Raw genomic sequence first — 25503 nt, forward strand, 5'->3', positions numbered from 1 at the left:
CTTGGACCTATCACAAGAGGCCTTTCTAAAAGGTCTGTCCCCATCTTTCTTATAGACCCCCTTTAAGTACTGGAAGGTGCTCCAAGGTCTCTCTGGAGCTTTCTCCTCTCCAGGCTGAACACCCCAGCTCTCCCAGCCTGTCTCCACAGCAGAGGGGCTCCAGCCCTCTGAGCATCTTTGTGTCCCTCCTCTGGACTTGCCCCAACAGGTCCATGTTCTTCCTGTGCTGGGGACTCCAGAGCTGGACACAGCTCTGCAGGTGAGGTCTCACAAGGGCAAAGGGACAGGGTCCCCTCCCTCACCTGCCCACATTGCTGGGATGCACCCAGGGCATGCTTGGTGCTCCAGGCTGTGAGCACAAACATGTGAAAGCAGAAAGCCAGTCCCAAATCCACACTTCAGGGCTGCCCTCCTTTCTCCATACTCTGCTCTACTTGATCACCTATTAATCAATACCCATTATCAGGACTGTGGAGAGCACTCAGGGAACAGGGAATCTGCACAGAGAGATCCAAGCTTCTTGAAGTAAAAGGATGCAGATGCCCCAAATGTTCAGGCTACTTATGCAAGGAGCTTGAGGTTGTAGCTCATGTTTTAGGAATCACCTAGGATTCTGAACTGAATGAAGCCCAAATTAAAAGGAAAAAAAATCTTCCATGCATGAGTTAGAGAGGAAACAACACAAATGTCATTTAATTTACATGACAAAGTGCTGCCATTATTTCAGTATGACAGAATGCCACTAAGGGCAATTTCTGAAAATTATTTAAACAACGTAATGAGTTAAATGTCAACATCAGCTAATTATGTTTATGCTAATTGTTAATTAGCCCCATAATGGAGACAGTCTTAATTAACAATAGTTATGTGTGTGTATATGCATGTGCGAAAAGGAGTGTGTGTGGAGAGTGAGAGGCTGTGGAAAAAATGTTGTAAGTAATTTCATTTCCTGTAATCATAAGTATTTCATTTCAGACATTAACGAGAATTTTCCAATATACTTTGGAAAAGATATGATTAACTTACAATGTATCTGTAAGCAATCCTTTCTATACAGCATCTGTTCTGACACAATAACAGAATTATTTTACTTGTCTTTTTTTTTTTTTTTTTTACCATGAATTGTGGAAAGCTGGTTGTGTTTCTGTGCTACAGATTTCTCCTGTGACAGGGGAAAACATACACTTTGGAAATATAGTCAGGGTTATGACAGGGAGGTCAACATAACTGAACCTCAGGACAAAGAGGATCACTAATTTCCAAGATAGCGAGAAATTCCTGTTATATTTGTCAGAGAAAAAGTCATAAGCAGATTGATGTTCTTATCTCTATAAAGAGTTGACACTTTTATAACAAAATGAAACTACCTACAAGGGGGACTGTTCTAATAAAAATTATCTAAATTTAAAATCCAGTAATTTTTTTTTTCTTTTTCTTATATAACATTGGGGGGGGAAAAAAAAAAGGCACGTCATGACACAGCCTGCACACTCACAGTCCATGGGTTTAGAGCACAGGCTGGTGAAGTATTTAAATGCAGGTTTTGGCTTAAATAGCCTATCCCTACCCTGCCAAGCAATTTGGAGGATCTTAAAGGCTTTGCTGAACTGAAACCTTCATCCCCAAGCTCTCGCTTCAATTTCAGCTAGGGAAGATCACATCAAAATCTTCCAGAATTTTGTGTGTTTAGGATACTTAGCCAAGCCCCAGTATGCCTTGGAGACACCTAATAGGAAAAGCATATACAGGAAAACTGGAAATATCCCTTCTGGAGTTTCCCAGTCCCACTGGGAAGCAGCTCTCCACCTCCACAGCAGTTCTGCCTGACCTTGGACAGGACTTTCGGAAAGGAATCACTTTGAACTGAAGAAGGCTGGACTAAACTAGGGGACAGGAGCACCTGCCAGCTTGAAAGAGCTTGCAAAAGAAAATTAACACATTAAACAGTCATTGAACAGCCCAGGCTGGAAGGGACCTTGAAAGATCATGTGATTCAAATCCAACGTTTCGTGGGAGAAGAAGCCTAGATGTAATCCCCAGCTGTCCTTTGGGACTGGTGTGAGTTACAGGCTTTGTAGTGCTGTGAGGAGGTCATCAAAATGATGGAGCCAGATGCTTTGTAAAATTTTATGGTGGAAGGACAGGAGACAAGAGGCACAAGAGGAGACAAGATAGACTGGAAATGATCAGGAACTTTTTAACAGTCAAGCAGGGGAACAGTTACCCAGGGAGGATTTGCCTCCATCCTTGGAAGTTTTCAAAACAAGACTGGATAAAGCTGAGAGGAAACTGACCAGATATGACTCTGATCAGCAGGTAGGACTAGAGACTTCACCAGATCCCTTCTAACCTGAATTACTCTACAGGCCTATGTTTTGTATGTACAGCTCTACTCCACAGGCCACAGTTCCCACTACTCTCTCCCAAATTAAACCTAACAGTGCATTTTCAAAATCTGAGTTTACGTGGAGCTGAATGACAAAACTCATCTGTGAAAAAAAGAAGACAAACCCATCTGTCCTAGCAGAGCTGCCCAGGTGTAACTGAGAAGAGAGGCTGGCCCTGAGAGCGTTTCTTAAATCCAATTAAATGTCTACTATGCTGTTAATAACGTCAGGGCTTTGATTTAAGTTACACCACCACTAAATATAGACACAGCCAGCAGTTCAGCGCCTCGCCAAAAAATAACAGTGGCCTATTAGTGACATTCCAGTTCTTCAGGCCTGGGAGAGCCTCTGGGAACAGGACACCAGCACCTACAGCTACCCTCACTGTGTTCTCGATGGACCTCACAAAGTCAGCAGCTCTTGGCTGTGTAAGGCTCCCCAAAAGGAGACTTAAAGCCTTTCTTGAACTCTTTAGTGGCTTCTGTAGGGGAAAGTATTCTCACACAACCGTGAGGGTGAGGTAAGAGTGCCTGGAGCAAGCACAGAAGTCAAAGGGTCTGTGGAACTGAGGAAAGGTTGTAAAGCCAAGGGCATCTACACAGCTGATCCATTGCTACAGCCACGGCTCTCTGTGCCCCTCTTCAAATTCATCATGTCCAGCCCCAGGAGAATCTCACTGAATTTGGCCCTGAGCAGTTCAAGAAGACATATCTGCAAATGCATGACATAAAACCATGAAAAAAAATTAGTAATTTCCCATCCAACACACCAAATTGCTGGTTTGATGCCTTTATTCTGTAAATGTGAGCGTGAGAAGATCAGTACTTTTAATGGGCTTAATTAGTGTCTGAAAAAATTACTGTTGCCTTAGAAATACTGTTCTGCACTTCAGTTCTACCATATGTATGCAGTAATGAGTATAAATGCAAATGATTAAACACAGGAGCCTGCAAAATTACCTTTGTAGCTACTTGTATATAACATAAAAGCAGCTTTCAGTCTCTGAGATATCAGTTTATAATTACATTCATAAAAATAAATTAAAAACATCAATTAATTCTACAACAGTTACATAAAAAAAAAAACAGACTTCCCTTTCACCATCACATTCTCCACTTTTTAGCCTGTACTCAAAGAGTGGAAGTTATAAGTTAGTACATGGGCTTTTCTAACAGCAAACTCTCAGCCTGACCCCTGGCAAGGAAGTCAATAAGAAAATTCTCCAGCTCTGGGTGAGGTCAAGGCTGAAATGTGGGAAGTGAAGGTGGGAATTATGCATTATTAACTGATTAACACAGATGTTGCGAGTCACATCCTGTGCTTGGTTCAAATTGAACATTTCATTGTATTTTCCCCTGTTTCTATTGTATACAACATGATGCCCACTTCTCAAAATGAACAATCATTTCAAAAGTAAACTTACAAATTAAAAAGGTCTGTGCAGGGACGCTACATTTCACCATTGCCAGGACATGGCTATCAGGAGATAACTCGTACTGATACTGTTTTGAAAAGCAGTTCAGTGGCAGTCAGCAACCTCCATCAACAGAAAAATGGATGTTTCCCTTACCTGTACACTATTTGCCCTTCAACACACCCATTAGCCTATGGATCAGTCTACTCCCAAATGAGTAATATGGTCCTCAGCTGGTTTTTTTAAACTTCACTTCTAAGATGTTCTGCAGTTCTTGAGCATCTTTCCAGTGCAGACCCAGGCACTACTGACAGGGAATTTGCTTCAAGGGCAGGAGAGATGCATCTGAAGTGCTTACACTGAGCCAGGGCAAGGAAAAGCCCAGGATACAAGTCCCTGTGAAGGAACCCTGTCATACATCACCCAGCATGACCCACTGGCCACAGTCTATTCAGATGCAGATCCTCATCCCAGACTATGGCACTAAAAAAGCTCCAAAATCTCCCTTTCTAATCCAAGGCCATGCCTGAGCATCAATTATGTGCAGCTGTGTGATGCCAGACAACTGAGTCACATCTGTATTTACCCCAGTACAGCCCTGTGTGCTGTGGGTGCTGCTGGGGAAGCACAGCAAGCACTGGCCTGGGCTGTCCATAGAGAACATTTGCCACCACATCATTCCCAAAGGAAAAGAGAGACTCTTCCACATGTGCACACACAATCCAAGTGGCCTTTTCTATTCCAACATAGAGATTTAGTCACAACTTAAGGTACTTGGGGCAGATAGGAGAAATTGGTCTTAATTAGCTAAACACACTCTATGTGCTATTGCTCCACATTTATGTGGTTAAGGGAACATATGTCCAAGGAAACAATTTTGTTGTCGCTTCCTTTGTGCGTTGGTTTCTAAACAAATGAGTTATTGTTTTATTAAGCAGCGAATTCCCTGATTGATGGCTGCACTCACAGGATGACCTTGTCATTGTTTTCTCAAGTACTTGTAATTGTTACAGTGGAGAACATTGGGCTTTAATTATCTGTGCAAAAAAATTCATATACTCTGGTTACACTCTGCTGATTGTATTGGATTCACCACGATATTTATTTGCCGGAGAGGGAAAAATGGCAACGGCAAGTCAGTCTAAGGACTTTCACAAGAGAAAGTAATGGTGGATATTACAGGTTCCTAAAATACTGTAATAGCATATAGTAATTCAGGCAAGCTTGGTAATCAGTTGACGCTCAGGTTCAGTACAGTTACCTGCTATTATGTCAGGCAGTTTCTCAATCTTGAGAAAATATCTGTTAAGGTATAAACATTTAAGCGAAAGAGGTACCGAATGTAAATACTGTGGATTGGCAAACGGTGCCTGCTGCACAAACATCACCACTTCTTCCCCTTTTTTGAATATAATGTATTCATTTCACACCCCCAGCCAGTCGTTAGAATTACCTAATTGCCAGGCATGCTCATTATAAATAATTTCATTCAGATAGCCCTTCAACAAAGTTCAGTCCCCCTGAGGGCTTCCCACCAGCAGCCTGAGACCAAACTTCTGAACCAAAGTCTGTCAGCAGCTACAGTGGGGGCAAGACAAAGAGCAGGGCTATGAATCTGGGCTCAAAGACACAAAAAACTTAGAAATATACATTTAAAAAGTCATATTTTCAGAAAGGCTTTGAAGAAATAAAAGCGTATATGTATATATGGGTGTAAATTGGAGAGGTCTATGCCATACAAGATCCCCATTATTATAACAATACTAAAGCATCAGGGTTTCTGTCACCAACTTACAGTAGAAAAAAAGCCAGATAGTATTCAGAAACAATAATTCCATATAAAATATGCCATGAAAGTGAAGCTGAAGAAAAGTTGTCAGATGCCAGAGACCCGTTAAGTCTAATGGAGGAAAACAAAACCTGGGCCACTACCTGGAACTGAGGCAAAAAACCCTCAGGTCAGAAATAAGGTTGACATTCCCTGCTCTTCTTCTAACAGTGGGTTGGTAACTCTTGGAAGGAACTGCTACTTTGAGGATGTAGCATTTTTACTCAGATGCCATTCTCAGACACAGGCTTTAATTACACCTTAAAATCTGTTGTTTGTTGACAGAAAGTGGCATACAAAAGACTAAAAAATCAAAAAGTCCTCTAATGACTGTCTTGCTTTCATTGCTTTCAAATAACAAAGAGGATTAGTTTCTAAAAAATAGTGGTCTGTGGCTGAGAGCCAGTGGCTCTCTTTTAGAAAACCATGTTCATGTGTATTTGTAACACCAGAAATTAACTCTGTAAATCCTAAGCAATATAGCCCATAAATCCAAAGAAATGTAATAGCCAGAACCAGCCAAGAAACACAGAGTTGTTACTGCTGAATTGGGGTGAAGTACAGAAATATTTCCACGCAGAGATAGAGAATATAGAAAGATTTGGAGTGTGTTAAAAAATACACCAGGTCACAGTCAAGCTCTGAAGAAGCTACAGTAAAACATCTCAAGAAGGTGAGTCTCTACATAAACAGAAATTCTATGGCTGCATGTTCCCTCCCTGATGACTCATTACAGGGATATTCACTACCATAATATCATTGATGCTCTTTGCTATTTCAATATAACTTTGAAGCCCATTTTTGTCATTTTCTACTGCTTTTAATTACATTTGGTAGTGTTTTGAGCAACAGAAGGGTTTGGGTTGGAAGGGGCATTTAATGACCCCCTAGTTCCAACCCCTTGCCAGGGGCAGGGACACCTTCCACTATTTCAGGTTGCTCCAAGCCCCATCCAGCCTGTCCTTGAACACTGCCAGGGATGGGGTATCCACAACTTCTCTGAGCAACCAGTTCCTGTGCCTCACCACCCTCAAGGTAAGAATTTTTCCTAATTTCTAATTTAAACCTACTCTCTTTCATCTGGAAGCCATTTCCCCTTGTCCTGTCACTATTTGCTCTTGTAAAAAGTCCTTCTCCATCTTTCTTGTGGGCTCTCTTCAGGTACTGGAAGACCACAATTAGGTCACCCTGAAACCTTCTCTTCTCCAGGCTGAACAACCCAATTATCTCAGCCTTTCTCAAAGGAGAGGAGCCCTCTGATCACCTTGGTGGTCTCCTCTGGAGTGGCTCCAACAAATGGATATCATTCCTGGGCTGAGGAGCTCGGAGTTGGATGCAGCTCTGCAGGTGTGATCTCACAAAAAGGATGGAGGAGGGCAGAATCCCCCCCGCCCTTGACCTGCTGCCCACGGTGGTCAGGGTGCAGCCCAGGGGATTTCAGGGCTGCCAGTGCGCCTGGCTAATTTAACAGCAAGTGCCACAGGGGTGTCATATGTGAGCAGGAAACACATACCATGCTTTGAGGAACCTAACTCCTGTTTGGAGTTTATTATTGAGTTCATTTCTATCCTAATTCCTACATGTCTCCTATGACTGGTCCTTTTTCAAGTTCATCTCCCAAATACGGGTATTAAATAATAGCTTAATATTGTTTATGGTCTAAACATCATATTTTTTTATTAAAATTATTTCACAAGCCCATTTTAAAGTTGCTTCAATCCTCAACTAATCCAGCTAAACTTGCATATATCTACTAGGGATGACTTAAAAACCATCATGTCAGCATTGTGGTAGGGAGAAAAATGTTTGACATACAAAAACACTGATGCAAAGTGACTTCATAGTTAATTCATTTCAGTTCTCAAAACACATTCAATAGTGAGAAGTGCTTTGGGAATAATTGGGTTTGTTATTAGGTTTAACATATTGTGGTAGTATTAAATAAAGCACATATATTCATGCTAATTCTTTTCATTTTAATTCCCTCCATTAAACTGATAATGTATTACAGTGGGACCTGAGCAAAGCCATTTGTGCCAAATTTTCACCTGAAGCCCACAAACTGATGCTGCTTTCATTTTGAACCCCTTTCTATACCAGCCTGCCACCTCCAGCTGTGGAAAGGAAAAAACAGCTGAAAGTTATTTAAAATGAAAAATGGACACAGTCACTGCCAGTGTACACACTTCAGAGTGATCTGTATTTTTCTACTAATGTGACAGACACTTAAATGAAAGAAGTGAATTCACGGCTACAATAAAACAGTAGCCAAGTCTCCCTTACCCTTATTTTATTTCTAGCAACAGTAATAAAATGGCTGTTTATTGAGCTTTTCTTCACTCTTTTTTTTCTCTATGTTTCACAACCATTTCACAAAATGTTATTTTTGAGAAAATATGGTAATTTTTTTTATTAAATTATTTTTCTTGTGGCTCCACAGTAAGTGACGACAAGATTTTATATAACAACTGGTGCTGATAACAACATTTTATGCTATGAGAAATGCTTGGATTCACCTAAAGGGCTGAGGTTTTGCTCAAGCATTTAGGATGAAAAGCAACACTGTAGAAGCACCATAATCACGGAGCACATGTTAATGATGACAAGGCTATGCTAGTTAGTTTAAAATACCCATGAAATCTGAAACACTAACCAAATAAATAAAGCATGTGCCTATGCATGGAGTATGGGTTTAACAGTGTTTCTCCATCCTTGTGAAACCATGCAAACAGTTTCAAATGCAAGACCAATACAGGTGCATGCAGAATGTATTTGTACACATCTAATACAATGCATTTGTACACATCTAATACAATCACACAGCTCCCCAGGGGCTGCCAGAACTTGGGTGTCACTGAGAACCTACAACCCCTCCCCACAGACAGTGATGGAAACAGATGCTCAACACTGCTTTGAAAGCCAGCCCAGGGCAGGCAGTGCCCCTCAGAGCTCCCAGCCACTGCGAACACACAGTGACAGCCCCTCGGTGCAGCTGATGGAGTTATTCAAGGACCAAGGGAGAAACAGAGTGTCCTTAGCAGTGTCATTCCAGGAACATCCTGGTCCCTCAGACCTCTGTGTGTGTCCTTTGGCTGGACTGCACAGCTTTGTGCTCCTGATGCTGGACCAAACGTTGCTTCTCTGCTTCCCTCCCTCACGTGTGAATTCCCATTAACCTGACTGAATTCCTACATGCATCAGCCACGCACAACTTGACCCATTTCCACCACAGCCCTCTTTGTTTAATCCTTCTGCAGAAAGTGTCAGCTCGGATATTTGTTTCAATAAAGTTATTGATTTCATATCTTCACCACTTTTGCTACAGTATTTTGGGTCAGTAGGCCATGTGGCCCTGCCTCATCCAATAGCTGTCTGGTCGATAACTTAAAAAACCTCAGTATTGACTGCTGGAAGAATGATCATGCACAGAAATGGACCTGACATCAGTCAAACAGATTGTGTTTGGCAACCCAAGGGGGTACAAAGTGAACCTGTACTGATAACTGGGGCAGTCTAATAAAGATACATGTGTCATCAGCTTTACAGCAATTGATTCACTTAAAAATTAAATGGAGATGTGAGGGAAACAGTCTTTGAACTGAGCCTGTGTCCACTAACACCAAGATTCCCCTTGGTTTCAGTGAGGCTTAAAATCAGGGTGTAGGACACAACTGATGGCTCATTAAGAGGGACATGTATCTGGGACAAACCCATCATCTTTACAGTTTGGAAATAAAAGCAGGACTAAGACAAAAAGAACATCTCAGAAACATCAATTTCAAAAATACTTCTGCCCTTCATTCAGTCTCTTAAAACACTTGGAAAATGGTTATGTGTACTTGTGTGTTTAAACAACAAGCTGTAACCAGGAACCTGGACTGGTTTCTCTGCCTGAAAAGGTAGAAGAAATGGTGCTTGTTATCACCTGTGTGATTTTTCTGTGTGCCTTGGATCCTGAGGAATCCAGACAGGTGGAATGAAATGCCCCATGGAAACATTTTCTTCTATGCAATAATTAAGGTGCCAGCCTAGACAACTAATGTGGAATAGACAATTAAGTTTTGGACAGCAGGACTGAAAGATAAAACTTGTCATTTTGGGAATCTTTCCCATCCCAATCTATTCTGATGTACTTTCCATGCAAAGTTTATTATGAGGCTCTGAGAGCTGGGAATTTTGTTCCCATTCCTTGATCAACTGCAGGTACAGATTATTCTTCTTGTCTCTGTCTGCAGTTGTTTCAATAGCCAGAAAAATGGGAGTTACATCATTTATGGGAAAGAACCATTGTTCCAGACAAACTTATAGATCTATTTATGATTTCTTCTCCTTCAATGTGTGATATGCTTATCAAATCAACGTTATATACACAGCTGTAGTTACATCATCCAGTGATAAAAACACAAGTGTTGCTTTCCCTGAACAGATGTTAAACTGGAGCAAGGACTCCAGGTTTGACACACAGCTCTGCTTAGTGGAGAATGATATCATTTACAGAATGATACTATTTTCTAAGCTAAGCCCAGTGCAGTTCAGTTATAAATAGCTGAGGGTATAGTTCTGTTTGTTATTTCTGTAACTGCAATTACTGTACTGGGTGACCCTTGTTTTTAGTGTTCTGGGTATTGCTGATTCACTACAAAGTACAATAAGTATTACTTTTTTAACTACTTTTTTTTTTTTTTTTTTACATGTAGGGACAGGACAGGATTCTTTGCTACTTTGAACTTCAAGCTGTTAATTTTACATCTTTTCTGTAAATCACTGGTTTTCCCTAATCTTCACAAACTGATGTCCCATTGATATCAAAAAGGGTACATACCAAATGTCACATCATTGTCAGCCACTGACTTACCATACTTTGTGATAGTTTTTCTTCCCATTTAGGATTCCTGACCAATGGATTCCACAAATTTTTCATCCTGTAGGATTGACAATGCAGATACCATGTGTCAGGTGTCCAATAATTTTCCCAGCATGTACACATCAGCCAACATTGTTTGGATTTTCTCCAGCAATCAATCCAACTGCTTGATGAATATTACAGCTTTTAATTTAAATAATTAATGAACTATAAATCAATCTGATTCAGACTCCAAGGTTCCTGGCTGAGAGTTCAGGTCCAAATTTTCATGTTGAATATACAGCTAAAATGGGAGTCCTAACTTGCATTTGGCATCCAAATGCCTAAATCAAGATTCATTTCTGTGTAGCACAGCAATTCTATTGCTTCTTACCTAATGCAGTTTTTTGCATCTGTTCTAAATGCAGAGAAAATGGTTGCAAAATGCTTCAATATACCCACTTGGTTTGGCTATAAATAAGAGAACATGCTTTCAATCTGCATTTGGGCAGCCTAAAAAATTTCCTTCCCTCCTCCCCAGTATGGAACTGAATAGTGAGCTACCACCACTCAGCTGGGACCATAGTGTTAAGAGAGGAGCAACTGCATGCCAGGCATGCTTTAAACCACTCCAACCTAGTTACAAAAGCACTTTGGGTAGTGCCTTCAACACTCCTACTTGAATATGCAGGAAGTTTCTCAGTACTGACAGGAGCAGGATTTCAAATATCAACAAGGTCTCACAATAAAAGCATCAGGCAATTTTGCATTCAGTCCCCTCCTGTGTAAATCAGCTGACACAGCCAGCCTAATTTGCACCAGTTTATAGAGCTGCCCCTTGACTTAACTCTCTAGATTAGATCTAAAAGGGTAATCTTTTTATTCTCAGTGTGTCTCATATCTTTATCACCTGCATTTCTAAATGCTTTAATAACAAAATCACAAGAGACGAGTGCTGCTCACCCATCTGAGGTTGTCTTTGACAAGAGGGATCCAATTCATAACTATATGAACAACCTGTGGGCCTGCTGTGTCCCTTCCAAAACAAATTTCACCACAAGCAGTATTTTGGGGACATCAGTGAAGTTCTGCAGCAGATGGGAGAATCCTGGGATGTCGCAGAACTTGGTCAGAAAACTGGACCTGACTATGTAAAGACCCTGGTACCATTTCCTGTAGCTCAGAATATTGGCAACACAAGCAGCCTGTCAATGTGGGCAAATTAGGGATGTGGCAGCTGTCACTGAATTCACCAAGTTTATCCTACCAAGCAATTAAGTTGTTAGGCTGCTGTTTTGGCTTCTTGCTCTGCTCCTGACCTCAGACACTTGGGGACTTAGTGCCAGCTCCCTCCAACTGCCTCATGCATGCTCACGCTTCCCAATTTCTGGCAGTGTTTGAAAATCACACAACCACTGACAAGAGCTGGAGACATTTCCACAAACTCATCACAACTGCTAGGTCCTGGCAGCATTGCTGACCTCTTCTATAAACATTAGGAGTAAACCATTTAGGTCTTCTTCTTAATTTACTCCTATACCTATGAAATAACGAAAGAAACAGAAAGATATCTTTTTCTCCCTTCCTCCTCATCTGCTGGGTAAGGACGTTCATTTTCCCTCAGGGCTGCTCCCGCCTCAGGTGCTGTGAAGTGCCTGCAGAAGTTGTTACCCATGTCCATCTAGCAGCTTCTCAGTTTTGCCTTTGATTGGCACCTCATCATGCTGTAACAGCCTTGGTTAGGCCCTGGCTGAGGAAAAAGAGGGAAATATCCATGTTGGGTGCAAAGGAGACATGGGGCAGGGCATCTTTTGCAGACTTGGCTTTGGGTTTCAACCAACAACAAAGATAGGAAGGAATGAATCCTGTGGAATTATATCAAACAGTTGTCCCAGAAAGATGTCTGCCATTGCAAGAGGTTTTTTTTAATACTTCAGTGGGTTCCAGTTCTTGACAAAGACTATCTTATAAATAGAGTGCTGAGAAAAGTATGACCAAGAGAGTTGAAAATTATGGAATTAAGATGTTACTTGGGAAAAGAAAGGATTAATACCCTGGCTAATCTAAGCATAACTAGAAAATGTGGTTTTCATCATTCTGTACAAAAAGATGTTGTTCAACACATCCTCCTGTAACTAATAAGGGTAGAACTAATATGAAAAATAATACACCCCTGGAAAAAGGATTATCGTAGCAGCAGAAGGAGCGATTTTTATAATCGATGTAAAATAGGTAAAGCCCTGAGTGTCACACCTAGAATATTGGTTAGTAACGCTGAGCAAGGAGTGAGTTTATAATGGACAGAGTCTGGCTTGAAGTTCATTTGCAGTGAAGGGAATAAAGCCATTTCATGTTCCTGATACTTGCAACACACATTAACACTTTGAAATAGAGAAATAGAGGTATTTATAGATGTGCTTTACAATGCAGTGTTTTTACTCTTCCTCATGTTTATTTTGTGTACATTCCTATATAAACATTTGCATCTATAGAAAAAAAAATCCATATATTAAATTATATATCCCTATATGATATATTCACAGACACTGATGTTTACACACACATGGATGTACCTTTATTGCCATTGGGATGTAGAGATACATCAGAAGCCACTGCTTGAAGGCTGTTTAGATGCCAGGGATAATGTCAGACCCTACCTGTGAGTAGGGGCAGGGCAGTATTTGAAAGAAGGGTTGAACTTCATGAACTGCCTGAAGTGTCCCCACATCCCCGTAATAAGAGGAATTTGCTGTTAGGGCCAGGGGCAGGATGGATACAGATTACTTGTTCGGGGGGGTTTTTTAATCTTTTTTCTAGCATTAATTCCTTAATACACATCCAATCTATTCCCTTCTCTGTAGCATCCCAGTGAGAGCCAGGCCTCTTTCACCAGCAGTGGGTACCTGCATAAAGGAGCAGGGGGAGATGCTATCAGGGGTAGCACCTCTGGCTGGGAGATGAGCAGAGCAGAGGTGTGTGCACTGAGTCTGCAATAGCCCTTCTCCTTCCCTCTCGCTCTATCTGAAGTCTGTTGTATATTTGTTACTTCACGGCTCCTCGTCCTTAGATTAGATTTCTCCTTTCTCATTACCAACCTTAATAGACCCTTCAGACCTCATTCCAGCCCCAGATATTATCTGACCCGTATAATTAATTAATTATAGCCCAAATATTATAGATTATTAAAAATAGCATAACTAATAGTGTAATATCTCAAGCTGTCGACTTTAATAGTCAACATTGTCTTGGTCTCTCTTATCAGGCTGGGACACCCGGTGAGAATATTGATTTCTGGTAATTTTAACCATCATCTGCCATCCTGATGGGTAATTGTCAGATTTTCACCAGAGTCAGAGCTCATTTGAAATCGTTAAACCGTCGGCAAGGCTCACAGTTGATCTTAATGTTTCCTTTTTCTCCCCCTTCAATATGTTTCAGCAACAGAGAGGAAAATAAATAGAAAGAGAAAGAGAGAGCAAGAGAGATCTGTGTGTGTGCCGGCCATCTGATTTCTCTTTTATTTTATTTTCCCTTTACATGTACGGCCCCCACGATACAGAGGGGCTGTGTGTGCCCCCTCCACCACTGCTTCTCCCCCTTTTTCAATTTTCCCTTAGAAAGGGTAGTAGTAGTAATAATAACATTAAATAATACTAATGATAATCGAGCCGCTTGTCCTTGCAGCGCGTGTGGATCCCCGGTGCTGCAGCTCCCGGCTCGGGAGATGGGGGCAGGATCGGGGGCGCTCCCCCAGCCAGGAAAGGCACCTCCATTCTCGGCTGCTTCCCACGCGTGTCTCGGCCGTGCCAGGGGCTGGAGCCGCAGGAATGGGAGCTGGGGCTGGTACCGGGACAAGAACGGGGGGATCTCCCCGCTCGTCCCCCCTCCCTGCCCCGCATCCCGGCGGGCGGCCCGGGGATGCTCTCGGCGGCACCTGCAGGCTCCTGCCAGCAAAACGGATCAGCTTTCGCGAGGTGTGTGAAACAGCCCCTGCAGAGCCGATCCCAGCCGCGATAAGTGACAACAAGGCACTTTATTAGTATTTTATATAAACTCCCGGGTGCTGGGAGATAAGCGCCCAAATTAGGAGGCTGGGGGCGGGGAGGAGCGGCTGGTTAAACGGGGATCCACCGGGCTGAGGCTTGAAGGGCGAGGAGGGACCGTGAGTGCGCTGCCCCTCTCTCTGTCCCCGCGGTGACACTCGGGGGCATCTCCCCCTCCGCCCCCCTCCAGCAGCGCCCATCCTCAGCCGCCCCCGGGGCTGCCCTCGGGCTGCCGCGGAGCACGGAGGGAGCTGGAGAGAGGAAGAGAACTGTTTAATAGATCCTCCGAGGATTCCCCTAGAGCATTATTTAAACTTCTAATTATGATTCATGTGTGTGATAATATTAATTTAATAATCAAGGAGCTGTGCAGGAAGCATTAACCTCAATTAAGCTCATTACTACTCTAACCTGGAATCCCCAGGGCTTTTAAATCTTCTACTATGAGGACCTGACACCGCATTGATAGAGGGCGAGATCTGCTTCAGAATCTTTTTTTCTCCCTAAATCATTTGCCTTCGTGGGTAGAGTTAATTAATTCGCTGATTTTAGCTCGGGGCTGCGTGTGGATGGATCCCCACTTTCCCGAGGAGAGATGGGCATCCCGAGGTGACCGCTGGTCCTCAGTTCTGCCCTGCACGGGGAGACACCCGGGGGGCACAAAATCAGGATCAGACCAAGAGCCACGTGTGAGGCTCAGGGGCTGATCCCGCTCCTGCTTGCGGGCCCTGAAGCAAAGGTAGTAGTATATACTAGTAGTGGTTTAAATAATAATAATAATAATAATAATAATAATAATAATAATAATAATAATAATAACACGAGAATAACCCGTTCCAAGCAAGATGGATCTTGGAGCTCGATTGCATTTGGAAAAAATATGGGCAAGTCCCGAAGTCCAAGGGAGGTCCTGGCCCCCCAGCCGGGCAGGCACGGCCGTGGAAAGCCCCCCGCCCGCGGGACCCCGCTGCACTGGGGCTGCGGGCAGCGCCGAGCGCGGAGGGACGCGGAGCCTCCGCGCCTGGTGCAGCCACCAGAGCGACCTTCTCGGTGCAGTGAGGGCTGCTAAATTGTTTTACCGCGGCGATAAATGCCCTTAATTACCCGAAGCTCCAGACCCCAAGGGACGGGGAGAGGGATGGCTGGAGAACAGTCAAAAAGAAAAAGAAAAAAAAAAAAAAAAAAAGGTTGTTCGTTGATCTGGAGGTCGCTGAAATATAATTTGATAATAGGTATTAACTAATAAAGCTAAAACCAGGGGGCACCCCGGAACCCGCAGAGTGCCCGGCCTGGCTCCCTCCTGGTGTGAAGGGTGACCCGGCACCAAGGGCAGCAGGGACAGAACCCTCAGCGGGGTCTCACCTGCCCTGCCCTGCCCGAACCAAGGCATCGGGTCCCGTCCTCAAACGCGACTCCCCGGGGGCACACGGGGCTCGGGGTGGCCGAGGGGCTGGCGGCTCCCGGGAGATGCTCTGGCCACCGGTGCCTTCAGGCTCTGGAAATATCACCTCCCCGCAGGTATAATTCAGCCTAACTACAGAGATAACCATCGCTGCGGCGGGGAGGCTCGTAAAAACGCGACGGTGTTCCATGTGATTCCCTATTTATTTCGGAGAAGGAAACGTTTCCGCGGGAGCTTTCCTCAGCAGGGCAAGGGATCAGGGCCCAAAATACGCGGACCTGGCTCTGCACGGCGCCGATGCCGCCTGTCTGGGGGTGCCCTGGCAGCCCCTCACCCCCAGCACCCCCTGAGCTGGTCCCGCAGGACAGCGTCGCTCGGACGAGTGACTCAGGAGAGGCTGTTGCTCGTCCATCCTGCGAGGAAAATGGAAAGAGAGGAAGATGGGACCGGTCACCCGGCCCGACCACTGGCGAGATATTACATGTCACAACTCATCTAGGGCCCCATAATCAGCGCTAACTTTCTGGTGAACAGATAACCAGAGATGGCAGATGGATGGAGATTGCACAAATGAGGCTCTAATTGACAATCAATTGTGATTAGGAGCAATAGAACATCTTTATAACACTCGCTTTAAACCGCCGACAAACAAAAGCGCCGGGCGGGCCGGGGGTCCCGGGGCCCGGCAGTGCCTGCCCAGCACCGCTGCGCGCCCCTCGGCTCCCGGAGGGCGGGTTGTGTTTGCCGGTGCCCGGTGGCGCCTGAGAGCCATCGGGGCGAACAGGAGGGTCCTCAGTTCGGGGGTGCTCCCCAGGGATGTGGGTCCTTCTGGTCCCAACACCCAGCGCTAACCCGTGAATTTGTGCTGATGTGGCCGCTCTGGGTTCCGCACGCCTGGGAACGGTCCCTGCCCGGGCACAGGAGTCAATTACAATTTGGATTTTTTTTTTTTTTTTTTCCTAAGAGGCACTGACTCAAGGAATAAAAAATATTCTTACCACCGCTGCCCCCAAATAACCGCATCTGCATTCTCTCCCCACTTCTCCCCTCCTTCTCCTCCTCCAAAAAAAAAAAAAAAGGTACAAATAGTACAAATACAGTCGAATACGACAGCGAATCTGATGCAGCCGAGTCACTGGCATCTACCTAAACCACCGCCTATTTTTCATAAATAATATCCCGGCGCTGCGGGCAAGAGTGATGTGAAGAAAATTTATCCGAAAGAAAAGATGGGACCAGAGGCACGGCCGGAGGAGGAAGGAAAGAGGAGCTGTTAACAAACAAACAAACCAACAAACCCCAGGGTCTGGGCTCCTGTGAGTGTGCACACGCAGATTAAAACTTCGCTCTCGCTGTTTGTTCGTGGCAGTCCCGTCGGTGAGGTCAGGACAAGGGGGAGAGGTAATTACCCACACATGATCGGAGATTATACATACCATTTCAACCCAGGAGGTGATTTATAATTTAAAGATAAAGCATAATAAAGTCATAAAAGAGAAAGGACACTGTTGTGGTGTCTGATTAAAATCTAAGGGCTGGTGTATAATATATGAGCGGGGGCTGTTGTGGGCTCCGGCTCAGCGGGACTCCCCTGGGCCCAGCCCGCTGATGGACTAATCATGTCCAAGACCTACCAAAATTACAAGCTGATTGTTTTACCCATTATTTCTCCCAACTTTTAATTTCTGCTTTCTAAAGGATCATTGCCCGCGGTAATTGCAAAGGACCTGTCCTTGTATGTGTCACCAGCCTCAAAGACAAAAAAAAATCTAATTTTCCTTTTATGCTTTCTCTATTTTCCTACCACCCCCCCCCCCCTTTTTTTTTTCCTGGCAGCTAATTCAAACAGAGTAGCGACTGGAGCGTCCAAAACAAGAATGAAATTGATACGATCAAAGAACACACAACTATACACGAAAGGGAAGGAAATTAGGTAGGGGGTGGGAAAACATGTTGTATAATTCACTGACAATTTTATTCCTATGTCTTAATTTTCTACAATTAAAACCGTTTATAATAAGAGAGTATTTTTCGAAAGTGGAACTTAGGTCTGATTATACCATCACTCCTTGCATGGGAAGGAATAGACCTTTTCTCCCAGCTACTCAGGATTTATTTATCGTCGTGTTTTGTCTTGTGCCGTTTAAACGTATTAATTTTCTTCTGGCACTTTCCTGGCACTTACATTTGAGATTTAATTTTAATTAATTAGCTAAGGAGGAGAAAGAACCGTGTGAGGGTGTGTAAGTCTGCGGACACAAGCTTCGCTCCAACTGCTAAACCTCCATCCATAATTTTCTCCTTTTGTTCTAATTTAATAAACCCAGCAGGGAAGGGAAACAGGTGCTGGGGGCTGACACCTCTGAGCCCACACACACACACACACACACACACACACACAATCCCCTTTTGATCATCTAACTCCACTATTAGGGATGGAAGACCTTAAGTTCCCATTTTCCGTGTATAATATCTTCTTTATATTGATCCCGCAATTATTTAAAAGAAAGCGTCATCTCCTCCCACTTCTCCAAATAAGGCTATTTAGATGCTTTCCAGATGAGTGGAGGTGTGCTGAAACAGAGCTGACAGCCAAGTATATCACAGCCAACACCATCCTTCATTCGCTCTCTCCCTCTCTGCCCCCCTCCCCCCGGCACACACTTTCAACGTGTCTCTCTTCCCGTGATGAAGATTACAGACTATTATGGGCAAGGGATTAATTTGTAGCCAATTACAATCCAGTGCTAAATATGAATGCATAAATAAGATACAGCCTTGCCTCTGTGCGTGTGAGCGAGAGAGAAGGGAGGGGGGGCAGGAGCGCCTGGGCAGCCTGGCGAGGATGATGAGAAGGAAGAAGGAGCAGCTCAGTGGAGGCTCTGAGCCGAGCATCACCTTGTGACTCCCTGCCTCCCCCGGAGGCTCCCGGCGGCTGGACCCAGCGCAGCCCCGGGGAGCTGAAGGCAGCGACTCGTCCTGAGCCGGAGCGGAGCCGGGGAGGAGTTTCCAGATCAACTTCGCCGGAGGAAGGAGGGGGAGAGCAAGAGGGGAGGGCAGGGGGGAGAAGTTGCAACCGAGAGGGGCTCTGCAAAGAGTCATGAATGTGAGCAGAGACAAGGTCGGTGACATCTCCATCCCGGCAGCGGCAGCAGCGGCGGTGACAGCCCCCGCGGCCGCGGCCGGCATCGGCGGGGAGCCGCGCGGCTGCCACGGGGAAGGGATGGACAGCCGCGGGGAGCAGCGGCTCTCGGCCGGCGGCGAGCTGCCGCTCTACTGCCCTGCCAACCGGGACAGGCAAGGGGACAGCCAGAGCAACACCCCCGGACAAGAGGGGGCAGTGGCCGCGCTGCCCATGGTGCACAGAACCACCTCCTTCTCCGTGCTCGACATCCTGGACCCTAACAAGTTCAACAGCAAGCGGCGGCAGTGCGCGGGCTTGTACAAATCGGCGGGGACCGACTTCACGCTGGGGGCGGAGGATAAGCCCGAGGACTCAGGGACGGAGCTGGCCGAGCAAAAGGCTCTCGCCGAAGATTTCGACGCGTGTAAGAAGTCCGCAGAGCTGATCAGTAAGTAGGTCTGGGGGCTCGGAGCCCCTCCGAGCCGGGGGCTGCCCCGAGTTCCCCCAGCAGGGTCTCGCATGCTTTGACATCTCATCCTTCCCCCGCCGGCAGCCTCGGGAGCCGGGGCGCTGCCGGCAGCCGGCTCCAGGGAAGGACAAATGAGCCCTGCGCTGCTGCTGCTGGATGTAGAGAGGTGGGATTCTGAGCCAGGCGGAGGGATGCAAGGGGGGAGCCGGGCGCATCCTCCGGGGATGGCCGGGACAGGCCCCCGGGGGATCCTCCGGGACAGGCCGGAGGCGGCGGCACTGGCACTGGCCGGGCTCCGCTCCCCGCGTCCCGGAGCTGTTCGCGCCGTGCACCCCCGGGAGCGGCAGGATCAACCCCAGGGATGCCGGCCTGGCTGGGCTGGGGAGGAACTCCACCATCCTCCTCCTCCTCCTCCTCGCAGGGACGGCCAGCGCTGTCTGTGAGCTCCGGCTCAGGCAAATTTGGAAGCGGCTCCTCCGTATTCGGAGGGCCGGAGTCCCGGCCCCAAGGGTGCGAAAACGCTCCCTTGGTACCCCCACCTCCCCTGGGCCCCCCCAGGCGTTTATGACTTTGTGTCTCCTCTCCCCAGCCTCGGACCCCTCTCCCGTCCTCCCCCCGCCGCTGCCGCCCGTTGCTCTGGGCGACAGATTCAATTTTCTCTCTCCCCTTGGCTTTTTTAGGACAAATCAGACTAATTGTGACAAAATGCTGGTTATCTCTGGAAAAACAATTAAATTCCTTCGATTACATTTAAGGTAAAATGTGCTTAGCAGCGTAAAGAGGCTGGATAATGGGGAAAATCGCCCCAGAGTGGCATGTAGGACTGCTTGGATCGATATCCTATTATCGAATTGTGCATATCTCTTTCAAGCACCTTGCAAACTCTTCCCTAACATCTAAATTATAGGGTCAAAATTCGGATAATTACTCGATTAAAACCTATTACACTTATTAGGGCTCGCTATTGATCGGGAATTGCATTCGACCCAAGCTCTAGATTGCTTTTTCTTTCTGGGTCCGAATATCCCAACTTTCTCACCTCTAAACACCGCGACTCTGGGGATCATGGAGGGTTTCCGGGAAAAGGCTGTCGTTGTGGAAAATATCTATAGTTATTCCGTGTCTAGAGAGAGGAAAGAAGAGGCAGCGAGCTACAGGGGATAAACTTCTCGGCTTAGGAAAAATAGTTTCTCTGTGTCTGGGGCGAGAGATGAGGACTCGGAGGTTTCCAACCCCGCCATAGCGGGACTTCGTCAAGTAAAATTAGGCAGAGAAAGAGGTCTGGAATCTGCTTCAGTGTGAGCCATGATGCATTTTTCATCTGTAAAGCAAAAGCAGGAATGGGGCACTAATAGAATTCAAAAGAGATTTTTAAAAGCAGTGCGGAGCTGGAGTAATTGTTCCTCTAAACTCATCTGACTTTCGTCATATTAAATAGATCTGGGCGATCAGAAAGACTGACGAGGTTAACCTATCGGCAATCTCACGCTTTTATCTCCAGACAAGGAGAGAAATGTAACTCCATCTCTTCTCTCAAAATAAATATGTTTGGAGGCATCACGCCCCGGTGCGCTTCGCCCACTGACAAAGTTCCCCAGACACTCTACACATGGTCTACACTTCGGTCACATCGCCTTAATGTTATGGCAGTGGCCGGAAACAGATCTGGGACTGCTCAAAAATCACGAATTTTAATTATTTCCCCATCGTAATTAATATTAGTTTAAGTCGTAGCTTAATTTAGGAAAAGTGTTCTGAAAAGTAGCTCTGTCCAGAAAAGTACCAACCCCTCCGAAAAATGCAAAGGATTTCTGGCCAAAGGAGAATGAGAACAGCGCTCGTCAATTGCCGCTCGTAAAACTATTTTAATGTTAAAAATAACAGTTTAAACTCCCCATTAAATTACCATTTAACCTATTCCCGAAAAAATAATGATAAAAAAAAAAAAAACCACACACAAAAAAAAAAAAACCAAAAAAAAAAACCAAAAAAACAAAAACAAGCCCGGCGTCCATCTCCGTCGCCAATTCTATTCGCGGTACATTTTTTTGTCTTAAAAAATTTTAGTTGACCAACGGCTGGGATTCCGTAGACGGAAAATTAAACTTCGAAACTGCCAGCTGCAGGTTCCCGGTCCGGTCCGTGTGTGGGTGCCGCGGCTGCGCTCAGCCCCCGACTCTGCCCCGCAGGCGCAGCTACACGCACTTTTTATAAACCATTGCTGTAAAAAATTACGCCCGCAATTTCTAGCAGTTCCTACAGGTTGCAGGACGCTTGTCTGCTCTCACTGGGTCGGGCTGGGAGAAAAGTGAGCCGGTTCTCTTCTGCTCGGCCGCGATCGCCCGCGTTTTCCATGCTCCGACCTGAACAGAAAGCTGGAAAGGGTTCTTAATGAACCCTGAGTTATTAAGGGATATTTTCGGAGTGACAAGGACAACAATACTCTGCCCTTATTTCTCCTACTCAACCAGCCATATCTAAAAACAGCGCGTTAAACAAAGCACACTTCTAAAACCACCCCTAATTTTACATGCGAGAATTAGGGTGTCCGGCGTGAGGATACGGAGCAAATTTGAGGTGTGTTCAGGTTTGGGGGCGATTAAAAACAATTAAAATGTGGACGGGATAAGGGTGACAGACCAGCGATTCGTTTCCTATTTGCGTATCTCGGTTAACCAAGTTAAAGGAGTCCATTAGGGGTTCCCGGAGCTACAGCCCCGTTGCAGAAGTGAGAGGAGGGAAGTTTAGGAGTGTCTGGAAGCACCGGCGACAAAGGACGGTACTCACGGGCCTCTGCCCCCGACCTGTCCGCGGGGCCTCCCCCAGCCCCGTCCCGTGGAGAAGGATTCGCCTCTCGCTCCCCCGAAGGAGCCCGGGCCCGGCCAGGATGAGGAGGAGCCGATTCTCCGGAAAACGCGATTTGCTTTCGGGCTTCATAATGACAGAATCGTCAGCAGAAGTCCAATAGCCTTAAATATCGGATAATTACCCTGTTCTCCGATGGAGACCCGTTAATTGGAGCGTAATATAAACCCAAATAAATTAAATGACCGTTAACTAGTTTGTACATTGCACAAAATGAGTTTAATTAAGTTTGTATCTGCTCTGCTAATCAATACAAGTATTTACTCCACTTTAATACTTCCATCTCAGGAAAGTGACAAGAGGTCAAACCAGACGCAGGAAGGGTTAAAAATGCCAGAGCAAAACCCAGCAAATCGCCCATCGATTCGGAGATTTCCGTCACTAAAATTGTTAGGGGCTCTTTGACATCCCTGCTGCCCGCTCCCCAGGCACAGCTGGCTCGGCCCGGGCAGGGGCTTCTCCCCGGCCGCTCCTCGCCCCTTCCAGCGCCCCGCTGCCCCTCCGGGCATCCCGGGGATACTCGCCCCGCTGCCTCCCCAAAGGCCTTTCCAGCCATCGGGTGTTTGGTGGGCGCGCTGGCGGCCGTGGGAAGGGGGACACATCCCCTATCCCGGCCACGTCTCGGTACCGGCTCTTGCCGAAGGTGGGTGGCTCGGAAGGGGCAGCGCATGCACAGCCTCCCCGGGCTGGACAGCCCCTTCCCGGCCCCAGAGCTGCAGGTCCGACCCCCATCCCCACCGCTTCTGCCCAGCTCCTCGCCCTGTCCCCCAGCGCACCCCTGGCTCAGGGCGGCCGGAGCAGCCCCGTATCCGAGGGGCCCGGACCGGCCGCATCCCCGCGGCGGGAGGAGGGGCCGAGGGGGCCGGGAGGGGCAGCCCCGTCCCAAGAGCAGCGGGGACTCCGGGTGGGCGAACCCCCAGGGCGGACGAGTTCTCCCGGCCGCCCTCGCCCCGGGGGCCGCACCGGCGGGGCTGAGGGCGGGCGGGACGGGGGCCGGGCCGGGCGGCGAGCCCTAACAGCGGCTGTCGCTTGTCCGCAGAGGACGGGGAGCTCTACAAGGCCGAGGAGTGCGACCTGGACTACAGCAGCCGGCCGAGCCGCAGCCCCGACAGCGAGCTGCCGGACGACGAGGAGCTGTGCAGCGAGGAGAGCGGCAGCACCAGCGGCAGCAGCGGCAGCTCCGGCCCCGCGGCGCCCGGAGAGCCCGACCCGGGCCCGCTCCGAGCCGAGGCGGCCGAGGCGGGGGTCGTCCCGCCCTCGGCGCCCCCTCCGCCGCCCCCGCCGCCGGCGCCCGTCGGGGCGCAGCCCGGCCCGCAGGCCAAGCCCAAGAGGAAGCGGACGGGCTCGGACTCCAAGTCGGGCAAGCCCCGGCGGGCGCGGACAGCCTTCACCTACGAGCAGCTGGTGGCGCTGGAAAACAAGTTCAAATCCACGCGGTACCTGTCGGTCTGCGAGCGCCTCAACCTGGCGCTGTCCCTCAGCCTCACCGAGACGCAGGTGAAGATCTGGTTCCAGAACCGCCGCACCAAGTGGAAGAAGCAGAACCCGGGCGCCGACACCAGCGCGCCCACGGGCGGGGGCGGCGGCGGCGGGGCCGGGGCCGGGCTGGGCGGCGGGGCGCTGCCGGGGGGGCTCAGCCCCCTCAGCCACTCGCCGCCCATGGGCACCCCGCTCTCCATGCACGGCCCCGGCAGCTACGCCGGGCACCCGGCCGGAGGGCTGGTCTGCGCTGCTCAGCTGCCCTTCCTGCCCAGCCCCGCCGTCCTCTCGCCCTTCGTCCTGGGCTCCCAGACTTACGGCGCTCCGGCTTTCTACACCCCGCACCTATAAGCCCGACGCTCCTTCCTCCTTCTCCTCCTCACTCCCGGCTCCTTCCCGCTGTGCCCGCCGCCCCTCCGAGGGTCACCCGGCCGGGCCCTGGGGGGCCGCTCACCGCACGAAGCCCCAAACCCCGCACCCGAGAGGTGAAACCAAGAACAGAGCGGCAGCGACACCGGGGGAAAGCGGCAGCCCCGTGTCCCTGCGACCCACCCCGGGGGGATGAAAGGAGTGGCCAGAGGCTCCCGGGACCCCGCGGGAGGTTCCCCCGCCCTCGGGCCTTTCTACGACCCTTTTTGTACGCGATGTGTCCGGACTGCGCTGCTGAGGGAAGGAGGAGGAGTAACCTCCCTCCCCCGTGTACATACAAGTAGATGTAAATCATCGTTACCTGTATTTTTATTTTCACCGTCCCTCGTTGCTATGTGGGTTTAATTAATTTAATAATTATTATTAATATTATTTGCCTTTGGTTTTATTCTGCTCTGGCCACTAGCGAAAGACTTTAAAAGAAAAAAACAAAAAAAGATTATGTACCCATTTGACTCTCAGGGTAAAACGGAGAACTATCTGTCCTGTCCCTCGACATTGCAGGAGCAAAGATGCGCCGCTCCCTTCCCGTGACCTCACGGTGACGAGGGATATTTTTTACAAACGTCACTGTCCATCGACCCCCGAGCGGGGCCGGGAGTCCCGCCGGGAAGGGGCGGCGAGGGCGGCTCCTGGGGTGCAGGGCTGGTTTTTTACGTTAAACATTTCTGTATATTTCTGGTTGTTACAAAATTTAAAAAAAGTTTTAACTTTATAATTAATGTATAAGACGAGGGAGTAAGAGCAAGAGGTGATAAAGAGAGCACTTTGTTTGCTAAACACTTTAAATCAATAAATAAACTCTAAAGAAACGGCGCTTTCCGTGGTGGCGAGTCCCTGGTTTTCGGGTGAATCTTTGAAAGTCAAGTTTCCTCTGGAAAACGCCTGCCTCATGAGACGCTCGGATGGATGTCTTGCATCATCCCTTTTCTTTTCATTTACTCTGAGAGCGTATTTCTTATACGCAAATATACTTTATTCTTCTTGTACGAGGGAGGGTATTTCCCTTCTTAGTTTCCTTATTTGCATTTTCTTAATTGGCTTTGCCTATTGGCGCAATATTACGGACAAAATAAATATCATATATAGAGGGAATCCGACATCTCTGCCACGTTTCCCCCAATGGGAAGTCCGATATTTAGGATTTATGTAAATTTAATAAATCGGCTCCTTCATTGAGATTGCACAACTTTAAAAATAAAAGAAACTTTTCATCGCCG

The 25503-nt window shown here is 47.3% G+C and overlaps 1 protein-coding gene across 1 annotated transcript; it reads left to right on the top strand.

The window, feature by feature from the left end:
- The first annotated feature begins 19017 nt into the window (after positions 1–19017).
- Positions 19018–24205, top strand: NKX1-1 (NK1 homeobox 1). The gene is made up of 3 exons (XM_053976686.1): positions 19018–19489; positions 23415–23620; positions 23681–24205. The coding sequence occupies exons 1-3, from the start codon at positions 19018–19020 to the stop codon at positions 24203–24205; spliced, it is 1203 nt and encodes a 400-aa protein (XP_053832661.1).
- Positions 24206–25503: the final 1298 nt, after the last annotated feature.

The sequence above is a fragment of the Vidua macroura genome, chromosome 4 (assembly GCF_024509145.1).
Source record: "Vidua macroura isolate BioBank_ID:100142 chromosome 4, ASM2450914v1, whole genome shotgun sequence".
Taxonomy (NCBI): Eukaryota; Metazoa; Chordata; class Aves; order Passeriformes; family Viduidae; genus Vidua; species Vidua macroura.

Excerpts from the sequence above, each read along its gene's own strand:
- NKX1-1 (XM_053976686.1), top strand. The coding sequence starts at position 19,018 with ATGAATGTGAGCAGAGACAAGGTCGGTGACATCTCCATCCCGGCAGCG. Across the intron at positions 19,490-23,414 it reads GAAGTCCGCAGAGCTGATCA|AGGACGGGGAGCTCTACAAG; the intron begins GTAAGTAGGTCT and ends GCTTGTCCGCAG. Across the intron at positions 23,621-23,680 it reads CCGAGGCGGCCGAGGCGGGG|CCCGGCCCGCAGGCCAAGCC; the intron begins GTCGTCCCGCCC and ends GTCGGGGCGCAG.